This window comes from Carassius gibelio, chromosome B19 (genome assembly GCF_023724105.1).
Source record: "Carassius gibelio isolate Cgi1373 ecotype wild population from Czech Republic chromosome B19, carGib1.2-hapl.c, whole genome shotgun sequence".
Classification (NCBI taxonomy): Eukaryota; Metazoa; Chordata; class Actinopteri; order Cypriniformes; family Cyprinidae; genus Carassius; species Carassius gibelio.
In genome coordinates this window covers 20,853,457-20,865,653 of record NC_068414.1, presented here as the reverse complement: position 1 = coordinate 20,865,653, position 12,197 = coordinate 20,853,457, and the positions used below count along the sequence as shown (strand labels likewise).

At 37.4% G+C, this 12,197-nt stretch overlaps 1 protein-coding gene across 2 annotated transcripts in view; it reads right to left on the bottom strand.

Annotated features, from left to right (window-relative positions):
* LOC127979050 (PHD finger protein 14) overlaps window positions 1–12,197 on the bottom strand; it is a 91,444-nt gene that overhangs the window by 61,696 nt on the left and 17,551 nt on the right. For both annotated transcript variants that reach the window (XM_052584167.1, XM_052584168.1), the window contains exons 5-10: window positions 7,520–7,679; window positions 6,676–6,787; window positions 5,230–5,367; window positions 2,167–2,313; window positions 1,792–2,062; window positions 519–625 (exon numbers count right to left, since the gene is read on the bottom strand). In XM_052584167.1, coding sequence (XP_052440127.1) covers window positions 519–625; window positions 1,792–2,062; window positions 2,167–2,313; window positions 5,230–5,367; window positions 6,676–6,787; window positions 7,520–7,679 — 935 coding nt within the window. The remainder of the gene's footprint in view (window positions 1–518; window positions 626–1,791; window positions 2,063–2,166; window positions 2,314–5,229; window positions 5,368–6,675; window positions 6,788–7,519; window positions 7,680–12,197) is intronic.

The window sequence follows — 12,197 nt, the reverse complement described above, 5'->3', positions numbered from 1 at the left end:
CCGGGAAAAATCGGTACAGACTATCTTTCTCTTATGAATATAATAAAACTAAAGACTTTTTGGAGTTATGAAGGATGTAGTACTACTCTATAGGTACTCAAGATTAACAGGATATTGAGTGAAAACGAGCATTTCACCCCCCCCCCCCTTTAACAGAAATAGTATTCACTAACAGTTTTCGTCTATTGAATTTACACTGACAAAAATAACCTTGTGTTATACAAGATCCTTGCTTTTTTATTCCTCTCTGCAGTTGGTCCGGCATAAAGTAGCTTAAAAGGAGACTTCACAGTTGTATAGTAAATGGAAAGACTGAAGCATAATTGGCATTATATAGTAGCTCTTTAGGAGCTTTTCCGCCTGCTCCTGTGATCATTTTCCAACAGCGCATCGTTATTTCCTGGTGTGCGTGCCTCTGTTTAAGCACCAATGGCCAAAACAAATGTGCTATGGACAAGCGCTAATAAAAAAAAAAAACAGATGCTAGCTATAGCCTTGAGTGTCAATATTAGACAAACCTTGTTGTACTCCATGTGCAGCTTCTCCTGCTCAGTCTCTAGCTTGTCTTTAAGGTTCTTCTGCTCCACAATATTGTCCTGGATCTGAATCATCCTCATGTTCCGCTCTGAATACCAACAGACACGAACAAATCGATACTGAGATTGCTATCAGAGTACAGCAAAAAGTATATCAAAGGAAGACTGAGGGAGAAAGTGTAAAAAAAAAAAAAAAAAAGAATGCTAAAAGGAAAAAGAGGGAGACAAAGTGCGCTGATAGAGGATAGGCCTCCTGCTAGAACCTAATGGAGTGTGTGCCCAAGGTTACTCTACACATCTGCTCTTAACATCACTCATTTGAAGGGCAAGTGCCTAGCTGCAAGGCTTCAGAGCGGGATGCATGTCTCACGCTCACTGTCTGATACCGCCTGCTGTTCCGCAGACACATTCAAGTATGTTAAGGACAGCAATTCACATGCTGCAAATGCATCATTGCTAGTTTTGGCCATTAAAAAGAAAAAGTGGAACATATTAACATAGACAGTTGACACTTGGGACATCTGACAGAATTGTGACATGTTTTTAAGTCTTGCCTATTTAAATATTCAAGCAATTTCAAACAATTCAAGCGCAAGACCACGCATAAGAGAATAGTCAAGTTCTCTTTCACATCACCATGTGCTTGAACCAAACACATCTAAAAAGTCCAAAAGTCTTGGCGGGTATCCTCAAACACAGTTGTTTTTTGAAGTGAAAATAAACAGTTGAGAAAAAAACTGCATGTGTATCAGAATACTGGATATGTGCGTAAGGCCTAATATACCTGCTGCTGTCTGTATCATTAATGATAATCAAACAACAAAAGACAAAAAGAGGAAATCGCTCAGTGCTTTTGACTGAATAATGCATGTAACTCTAATGAGCATTAATCTATATAGTTAAGACTGCAGTGTTGTTTCACATTTGACTGTTTACACACTCATTATTTCATCTGTATCTTTGTTCTATCATATTTATTCGTGCCACTACTTGTTCTTTTTTTATATTTGATTATTTACTTGTGAAATGAAAAATGAAAAATTTACAAAACCCCAGGACATCTAAAATGTCAAGTTAAAAACGTCTTGATGGATTTCTTTATTATATACATCCAGCTTGACACTTGACAAGACATTCATTGATGGACTGGAGTCCTGTGGATAATTTGTAGATTATTATTATTTTGGTCACCTATTATGTCTCAAAGTTCAACTAGATTTAGCTGCGGTATTGAAAATGGTTTCAAACCACCTACCTAGGTAGTAGTTAACAAAGTCTGCCGTGAGGGCAGGCTGCTTATGTTTACGCCGTCCGTCCACGCTTGCGCTGGTATCGGATGTGTCCACGGGGAAGATGTCTGTGCTGATACCCATAAGCTCTGCTTTACGCATCAGCTTACGGATGGCTGAAGCACTAGAGGTGAGGGGCCGGGGAAGCTTCTCTCGGGGCACCCACGCCTGCTGCCGAGTGTTTCGAGACAGCTCTGCTTTCGCTCTGTACTGCTGGAGCCGCGTGGTTATTCGAGCCTAGAGGTTGGGAAATCACAAGCAACCAAAAATAAATAACGACTGATCATTCAACAGCCTGTCTGATGTATGGAAGTCAATGTCTGCCTCAGAGTAAAGCGGACCTGAGCTTCAGGTGTGAGCTGTTTCTCCCTTTCCTGCAAAGATACTTTGCAGTAAGACTGCAGGGCCAGATAGTTCTTCCTTTTCCATTTCCTGTCAAAGCGGTCTGCGTGCTGCTTGCAATAGGCAAAGAATGGATCCGCAATGTCCTGTGGGTAAAAATGGATCATGACTTTAGATACAGACTCCCACGTGACCTTAAATCTTGAAATATAGCTTGGTAAAACAGAGAAAAAGAAAAATCAGTAATGAATGACGTTGTTAATAATCTGTTTTATATTATGGTTATAATAAGGGTCCAATTAAAATTCAGGCAGGATGAAATGCATACACAGCCACTGTGAAATGGCGATAAACACAAATCTGTATTTATGTATTAATGCAGCAAGCAACTAGATTGCTTGGCAACTGTACACAGTATACAGTGTAACACAGCCTCTCAAAACTAATTACTTTATTTTTTATTCTCTAAAATAGGGGTCTTCCAACTTTTTCTTACCAGGTACCCTTTTGGTAAACAAAGAGCTGTTAGAGCTGTTTATTGTGCAAAACTGATGATTAGCCTTGGCTATAACATAATGTGTATAGCATCCACTTAATGCATTTTCATAATTTATGATACCCCTACATACATTTTAAAAATTAATCAAAAGTGATAGCAAATGCAGTAAAATTATAACAAAATATTTATATTTCAAATAAATGTTTTTTTTTATTTTTATTTTTTTACTTAATATTAATCAAAGAATCCAGAATTTTTTTTTTTTATTTTTTTTTTTAATTTAGGAGCTCTACCATTATAAACGTTGATAAGAAGTGTTTTCTTGACCAGCAAAGCAGCATACTATAATGATTTCCAAACGATCATGTGACACTGAAGACTAATGAAGGTAATGGCAGCCAAAAATTCAGCTTTGACATCACAGAAATAAATTACATTTTAAATTAGAAATCAGTTATTTTAAATTGTAATATTTCACCTAATTACGGTTTTTAATTTTTACTTTATTCTTGATCAAACGAATACAGCCTTGAGAAGCATAAGTGTAGGGCGAAGAGGGGAGGGGGGCGGAATAAATAACCAAAATTTAGAATGTTGTGTATTCTCCAAAGCCATTACAATAATAGCTAATGTACTCATTCATACATGTACATCACTTTTTTTTTTTTTTTTGCTACTTACAGTACTTAATATAATTTATTCTGGGAGGGACATCAGAACAATGGAACAAGTGGCTAAACTACGGCTTCTTTAGCTTGGTTGAAGTTAATTGAACTTGTTTTTTTATTTAATAATATGGCATTATTAGTATAGTATTTTTTTATTATTATTATTATTATGAAATGCAACATGATTAACAGATCCTCTTATGTTTGGCCATGGACCAACTCCCTTCTGCTGAAAAACCTGCTTGAAACAAATACTGGTCAACCTGGGTGTTCTAGATAGATTCTTATTTTGGCAATTCCTAAGGCAACCAATAAATTGGAAGAAACAAAAACAACAACAAAGAACACAATAAAACTGTTCAACGTCTTGCAAAACCAGAGTGATGTCTATTTGTCTAAAAGCATGAAAAAAAAAAAAGCTGTGTTGTAAAACCTACTTCTTAAAATGTGCACAACTTGGACAAATGTGAGGGAAAGGCTGAAGTCCTTAAGAACAACATCTCTAAGTGATTTGATTAGGGTTATTTCAAGATATTTCCCATCATCTCCAATACCTCACTATTGTTAACATGGCACAGTTGCCGCAGGTTTCATTTTAAGTGCTTGTGGGCTCTAGATCTTTGTAATCTACAATGTGATTGCGGGGGAAACGGGAGTATCTTCTGAAATACAGGCTCACGCTTTCTGGCTGTTGATGCCCAGCACTCCAGATTTTTATAGACCATCGGTGTCTGCATTCTCTGATAGCCATGATAAATAGCCAGTCACAAAAGGCCTGTAAAAATTCCCCTCCCTTTTTAAAGGACAAATACATTTTGCAGAGAATATGGGAGCTGAAGCTGGGGGGGCAAGACAATGACTGATGTAAGGCTGGCGGGATGTTTCCAGGAATGGAAGGGGACTGCAGACCTGCCTTTCTCAGAAACAGCTTTCTATGGAAAGGGAGAGATTCTTAGAACAATGTCAGCCCATTTCAGCAGTTTTAAATTTCTGCAGGTGAGACGTTCGCAGCAAGTTTCTCGCGCTGAGCTCACATCTCTTCGTCACAAGCATAGCATTTCGCCCCCTCCCTCGAGGGCAGATGGAAGCACAGCCATTTTGCGTCATCCACAGAATCATTTAGGCTTAAGGTGTCTCGCTGGATGCTATCAGCCCACTCACCTGTTGATATGAGGCCCCTTGCACAGCTGACTGGATTAAGTGGATTGCAGTGAGCAGGCACTTTCGCCAGGGTTTATCTGCGCTGAACGCCACCATCATATGATTCTCCAACATGGACTGCATATTTGAGCCATGAGGCTGATGGTCTGTGACCACGGCCTGGGCTAGGAATTTGTTCAACTTGATGACCTCGTGCTCTGAGCCCTCTCTTTACGCTTAAAGATATCGTTTGATGAACTCTCGCACATGCACTTCAAACGTGCATTTGAAAAACACGTGTTGACAGAGAATCAGAATCTTCTTAAAGGAACAGTTCACGCAAAAATGATGGTCCATTCACCCTCAGGCCATCCAAGATGGAGATCAGTTAGTTTCTTCTAAAAGCTAAAAGCTAACTTTTACACCATATATAAGTCAAAGGGACCATTATTATGATATTTTCCATGATGATTTTGTCATTTTATAGCTCGGTTACCCCAGTCCTCATCCATTTTCATTACAGTAAGAAGACTGGCCAGAATATTCTTTAAAAATGCACCTTTAGTGTTCTACAGAAAGAAGTCAGTCCAACAGATTTTGGAACAAGTGAACAACATGGATATGAGGTTTTTTGTTTTATAGAGGAATCCTTGAAAGAGTTAGATAAGAGCTGGACTCTAAACATTACCAAGCTGGCATCAAGTTGGAGAAAAACATTAAATAATGTCGTTCCAAGAGGATGACCATACACTAACCTCTTCTGCAGCAGCTTCAGACAGCAGTCCTTCTCGTTGAGCACACGTAACATGGAAGAACGAGCGGCACATTCCAGCATCACAGCTGATGCAAACACCTGTTCGAGCAAAGCGTGCGTCTTCACACAAACTGCACTCCTGTAAACCATTAACCCAATCAGGACATTGTGACAACAGCAAATGACAGAAAAACATGACGGAAAACTTTAGAACATTTGCTAACTTTACATCTGGTTACTTCCCATCTAAAGTCTTGGGATTATTTCTATTTTTGCAAAGTCAAGAAAGGTAAACCGAAAGCTGAATGTGTAACAGCTTTAATATGAACAAAAAAAACACCATTATAACAATCCCACATTAATTTACTGTATAGTTCTATATGTAAGATAAAGTGGACAACGAGTCTCTAAAAGCCCATTTGACTTTCTCCAATTACTGGAGTTCAAAATTAAAATAATAATAGCCTTTCTCTAGGAGTAATTTCTTTTCACATGTACAGCACAAACCATTAAAGAAAGCCTTTCAAGTGCTTCTAAAGTAATTTGCTTCCCAGTAAAAGGAACCTCTTCTGACTTACTGACACATAAAATAATGTCAGATAGAGTAAATGTCAAAATGTCTACAGTCGACAGAAATTCTTGGGAGGGAAGTGAAAGACGCCCTTTGCTCAGAAAAGGAAGTCAGCATTTCACATCTTTTATTTTATATTTTTTAAATAAAGTGTCAAGACAAAAACAGAAAGAAAGAAAACCGATAATCTAACAGCTATAATATGAAATAAAGGTATCCATATATTCATATACACTACCGGTAAAAAGTCTGGAGTAGGATTTTTTTATTTTTAAGAAATTAATACTTTGCATTACATTTATCAAAACCAATTTATAATGTTAAAAAACATTTCCATTTCAAATAAATGCTGTTCAAAAAAACATTCATTTTAAAATTTTGAGGGAAAAAAAACAACGATTACTATTTATTTTCCACAAATATATTAAGCAGCACAAGTGTGTTCAATGGTTTTCAGAATGTTTCTTGAGCACCAAATCAGCATATTAGAACGATTTCTAAAAGATCATGTGACACTGAAGTCAGCTTACCTTCATATCAAATAACCACTGATTACATTTTCAACTTAAATTATTATTTATTTATTTTTTTTACAGTATTTCTGATCAAATAAATGCAGTCTTGGTAAGTATAAGAGACTTGTGGTTAAAGAAAAATGATACCAACCCCAAACACTTCAGTCATATTGTGTTTCATAACATTTTAGAATTTAACAGTCTGGTGCGATTTTGCAGTTGAGCAAGTTGATCAGTAGTGGTTGATGATCGTGATCAAAAACTGATTAGCATATTGCCTTGCTTCTTATAATAACATGTTCTTGAGGTAATATTAATTTATTTTTTTAGCTGTATGTCATAAGTAACTTTTGGTACTTGCCTTTGCTCCATACTTTGAGTAGTTCATCTCTGTGAGAGTTACAGGTCGCAGCTTGTCGATGTCTCCAAATGCAACCCCTGGAACGTAAAGGGCACACACCACGTGCACCCACCTTCAGCAGAACAAAACAAAGTTGAGCATTCAGCCATTATATCTATTTTTACACTCATCATAGTATAAGGACAGTTCTTTATTCACTTCATGTGCTGAATAACAAATCGTATGATTGTAATGACATTAATTCAGAGGTCCACCATTGGCAGAACAAAGCAGCATCTAGTTAATGGAAGACTATTAACTATTCCTTGAAGAAATGCTATGACCCTTAAGCCATTCAGATACAGGTTCAAATGTACTCTAACTTGACCAGTCGGTGTGACAACATTTCAAATGCAGACTTTAGGAAGGAGAATCCGAAGTCCAATATAAAGATATCCATCTTTGGTGAGCGCACGCTCCACACTTTAATTTGCTGTGTTTTTCATGCTCTAGTGAAGTAGCAAATTTGGGTGCAGGCGGGTTGAGGAGCACTATCAGTGATAACGTGGCTTGAGTCTTCACGCTTCAGACGCCTCTCTCTTCCTCTCCCTCCTAACCAAATCTACCACTTTTTCTCTCCTTCACTCTTCCTGCAGTCATACCTGTGCCTCTTCAAGTATTACTCTTTTTTGAGCATTTTTCCAGCATCTTATCGCAGAGGGTGGAATAAAAACTTTTTAACAAATATAGAATAATTAAAGGAGTAACTGAAGCATGAAAGGTGTGACAGGGATGGCTGTGCCTTTAATGAGTGTGCTAATGATGATAAAGGATAATATCAGACCAAGCATCGGTTAAAACTCACCTCCCCGCATCAGTTTCTTTGAAGATGCCGTCCTGACTGGGACAGAGCTCACAGCTGGGTTTGACGCCATTCTTGCACGCGTCACAGAACCACGGTTCTGTCGAGTTCTCTGAGGCTGAGCTCATGATAGAGTCACTTTCACCATCGACACCATAACAACCTGGGAAAAAAAGAAAAAGAAAAGAAAGGTTGTTTCACAATTCCAAGAACTCAAAGAACGGACTTGTGTTCTCACGGAGAATGGTCTTGCCAACTTTGGCAAAGAAAGAAACATCAATACTTCATGATAATGATAATAATTTTTAAAAAGTATTGTTTTGTTTGTTTGCTTGTTTTTTGTAAATCTGGCAGATTATTTGTTTGGGAAGAAATGTGAAAATGTTGCAAGGGCATTTTAAAATCTAAACTATAGCAGAAAATAACCTTAGTGCTAAGCTGCCTGATGTAGCAAGTGTGCATGACCATGTCAAAAAAAGGAAGAAATCTAGAGCACAGAATGCTTTTGTTGCTAAAACTTTTTCCCAGACAAAGCTAATAATAAGGCCATTTGATCAAATTGTAGCATCACAAGTCAAAGATGGAAGCATTGGGCCAACGAAAGCATTTTAATGCTGTCCCCTTAATTTCCTGAGGTTGCCAAGACAATTACTGTGCTGATCAGGTTACAGTACCATGACGCCTATTACACTCAGCAAACGTGCTCCATGCCACCAATAAGTGCCGCAATCAGCTGCTTCTCAACACTGCAGAGATAACGTTCCTCTTCCTAATACAGCAAACCAGCCCCCGGGCATTGGAGAAATGGAGAGAGAGACAAGCAAATAAAAGTTCAGGTACTTTGCATACTCGCCACAAAAGACCCAAACAGCAAAATGTGCAGAGAATGCTTAAACATGGCTTTTCTCTTGAGTCCCAAACGGCAGGCTCAAACTTCTAGGTTTGTGGTGATAAACACAGCAGAACTTGGGAGTGGTAGATATTAAAGCTGAGGTGGGAAATTAGGGTGTGCAATTTCGTGAAGTGAAATATGCTTATGGTTGCTAGAATCATCCAGGTCACTTTTTCCAAGAGGAAACACAGGTAACCCTAGAGCATGTGAAGAGCACACCACCAGTGGGAGCAAATAAGAGGCTTTCGTATCCTCATCTTGCAGTCATTTTGAACCAAGTCGTAATGGGTGCCATTACGATGCCCAGACTGACGTTTATTTTCTTAAAGAAAGGTATTATGGGAACACTGCTGGCAACAGTTGGGTTCGTATTACTGACTGGGCTTTGAACCATGGGGCTGGAGCTCGCAATGATCAGTTTGCTGGTTTAACGGACTTACTGCTGAACCGTCAAACAAATCTCCGATGTTCCTTTTGAACTCAGATACAAAGCTGGACCTGCTAAGCCACAGGGTGCTGGCTAATATGAGCTAAGCTGGAAAAAAAGTGATGACTATAGGAGAGCTTCATAATCCCTGAGGAGAAGATTATCCTTGTCAGAAATGACGAGCTTGGCAGTTAAAGAGCGACCTGGGGAAGGGTGGTGACAAAATCAAGAGGAACGCTTTTAAGATTTAATGGAGGAAGGTTCGAGATTGGCTTCAGAATGAGTTAACAGGCTAGGCTGGTGTGTGTATGTGTCAGAGTATAACTGAAATCAGACAAAGAGGCAAAGACTGCTGGTATTGTGTACACGTGTGTGTGTGTGTGTTCTTCATCAATCTATTCATTAGGTGTTCAACTTCACTCTTATGATGTGCAAACAATGACGGTATGCAATCATTTATCAGCATACTATAAAAATGACAGCGAGTTGGGTTTATTTGCATCTCTAATAGCCAAAGGGAACAAAATAACTTAATACAGTTCTGACTTCAAGCAAATTAATCCTTGAAGAGATTGTGATATACTTGCACAAAGGTCATCTACAGGGACCTACAACAGAATTGAATGGAACCAGTATCCAAAGCGTTTAAAGGCTGCAGTGGTTATCACATATTTTTGAGGTACGATTTTATGTTTTTGAAATAATCTAATATAAGCAAGTGTGAACCTGGACCCCAAAACCAGTCATAAGGGTCAATTTTTCAAAATTGAGATTTATACATCATCTGAGAAGTGAATACATAAGATGTCCATTGATGTATGGTTTGTTAGGATATATATATACAATATTTGGTTGAGATACAACTATTTGAAAATCTGGAATCTGAGGGGTGCAAAAAAAATCAAAATAATGAGAAAATTGCTTTTAAAGTTGTCCAAATGAAGAAAAAAAATCTGCTTTAATATATTTAAAATAGGAAATTTACTAAATATCTTTATGGAACATGATCTTTCTTTACTTCATATACCCCAGTGACTTAAGACCATATACCCCAGACTTAAGTACCAGTTCGCCTCGACTCGGCTTGACGGTTCCGAGCGAGCTGAGGCAATACTAAAATGTGACGTGAAAACACGGTAGATTGCTGATTGGTCAGAGAGAATCGTCACTATTCACTTTGTCATCAGTGCACGTGGCAGACGGAGTATCCTGTGTGGGTAGCGGGTGTGTGTCGCGTAGAAGATTACTCACGGCAGTTTTCCTGCGGCATCGCTATGATGACCAACTATTGTGTAGGTACTATCTACAATGCAAAACACAAGTGAAAAGCGAGCCGAGCCGAGGCGAGTCATGTCGAGTTGAGCTGGTACTGGTAATGGAAAAGCGCCATTACGCTGCATTGATCAATAATACAAATAAAAGCAGTAATACTGTAAAATATTATATTACTATTATTATTTATTAATTTTTTGCATTTGAATATATTTTAAAATATAATTTATTCCTGTTATGGCAAACTAAATTTTCAGCTTTCAGTCTTCATTGTCACATGATCCTTCAGAAATCATTCTAATTTGCTGATTTTGTGCAGTCTTGTCCATATGATTGTTGCTCTAAAGAATAGCAATTATTTTAATCTTTAAAATATAACAATGCAAAAGTAATTGTAACAATATTAAACTCCTTACTGTCACTCTTCATCATTGCTCAATAAATATTTTTTTTTTAAAAATAAGTAAATCTTACTGACCCCAAACTTTTAAATGGTAGCATTTCTTTTCATGAAAAAAATTCAATTATTTAATTAAAAATAAGTTGTCAAAAATGTTAAGTAAATAATGATTTGGCTATGCTATACTTGTGGCTATAACTAGTATATTTTAAAGTTTAATGTAAGACTCTGACCACTTAAAAAAAAAAAAAAAAAAAAAAGTCAAAATTATAGTAATCAACAACTGCAACTTTTACTTCATATTGAAGCCAGAACATTGACTTAATATGAAGTTCTTTGACTCTTTCTGTCTTTGTCAAATGATTAATGAGTAAACGTTTAGCGCAGTGATGCATTTCAGTTATATTCACTCCGTTTCTTCCCTAAATGCTATATTTTTCATCCAGGATGAAGTCGATTTATTCAATAGTTCAAATATTAGCCAAGTCAGCATTCAAAGCAGGATCACAGAGAGGAACAACAGAATCGAGTTGGGGGGATGGCACATGAATGAATGAATGAATAGGGCCAATTAAAGCTCAAAGACCTGGAAGATGAGAAAGAGAGAAAGGAGGTAAAAGCTATGAATGGCAGCTGCTTTGATGTAAATCAGCAAAACTGATTCACAGTTACTAAAAAAAAAAATGCCTTTTGAAAACCAGCACTCTCTCTTTAACAAAACAATACAATCATTTTCATAACCAGCAATGCGTGGAATAAATCATTTCCTCATTAAGAGGTGAGTGAAAAGAAATTAAATGAAAAAAAATTCAAGGTTCTATCAAACCAGATAACATTTTAATTTAATACTTGTTTAATTGTGAAGCTGGTTTTGTATTGGGACGAAACCAATGTGATTCAGCTGTTCTTCAGCAAGGCATCTTTTTAAGAACAAAGGCTTGCATTTGCGGGTTTATTCAGCAGTGTTTGAAATGCTTTGTTTCAATAGTCAATGAAAGTCAAAAGTATTTCACTATTCTGGCATGTAGCTATTGTAGCTAACACATTACATACTTAAAAACAAAATTTTTCAGGCTTTCATTCCTTTACAACATTACACAATCAGATGCTTTTTATTTAAACCAACTCAAACTATATAGTTCAATAAACTTCTGAAGCACCCTGGGATTAAGAGCATTTCTAAAAGCACAACGGTAAAATGTTTTTGGGTCCTTTCACATCCTTTCCAAAGTCCTTTGGCAACTCAGACTTTAAATCTGATTATTTTAGACATTCAGATATGAACTTGATTCTGTATTTGGGATGATTGATCTCCTGCATCACCCAATTATACTTTAACTTGAGGTGACGCATAGATGGCTAAATATTCTCATATTCTCTAATTGATTATATTATGCGACAATGAGACTCATTCCATGAACAATGGAAACTATTTAGAAACAAGAACAGACAACAGAAGAAACTCAAATACTTTTTTTCACCACACTGTAACTTATTCTAGCCAATAAGCACTAGGCCTAAAGTGTCTTTTTGGCAGTTTGGTACCTTGTAAACCCACAGACACACCGTCTGAGGCAGAGAGCCGCAACCCAGCAGCCATTGTTCATTCATTGTGATAATACAATCCACCTTGAAGGCAAGCTGAAACTTTAACAGGAGCAAGGGAACAGTGCTTATGGTCTAAGGACTG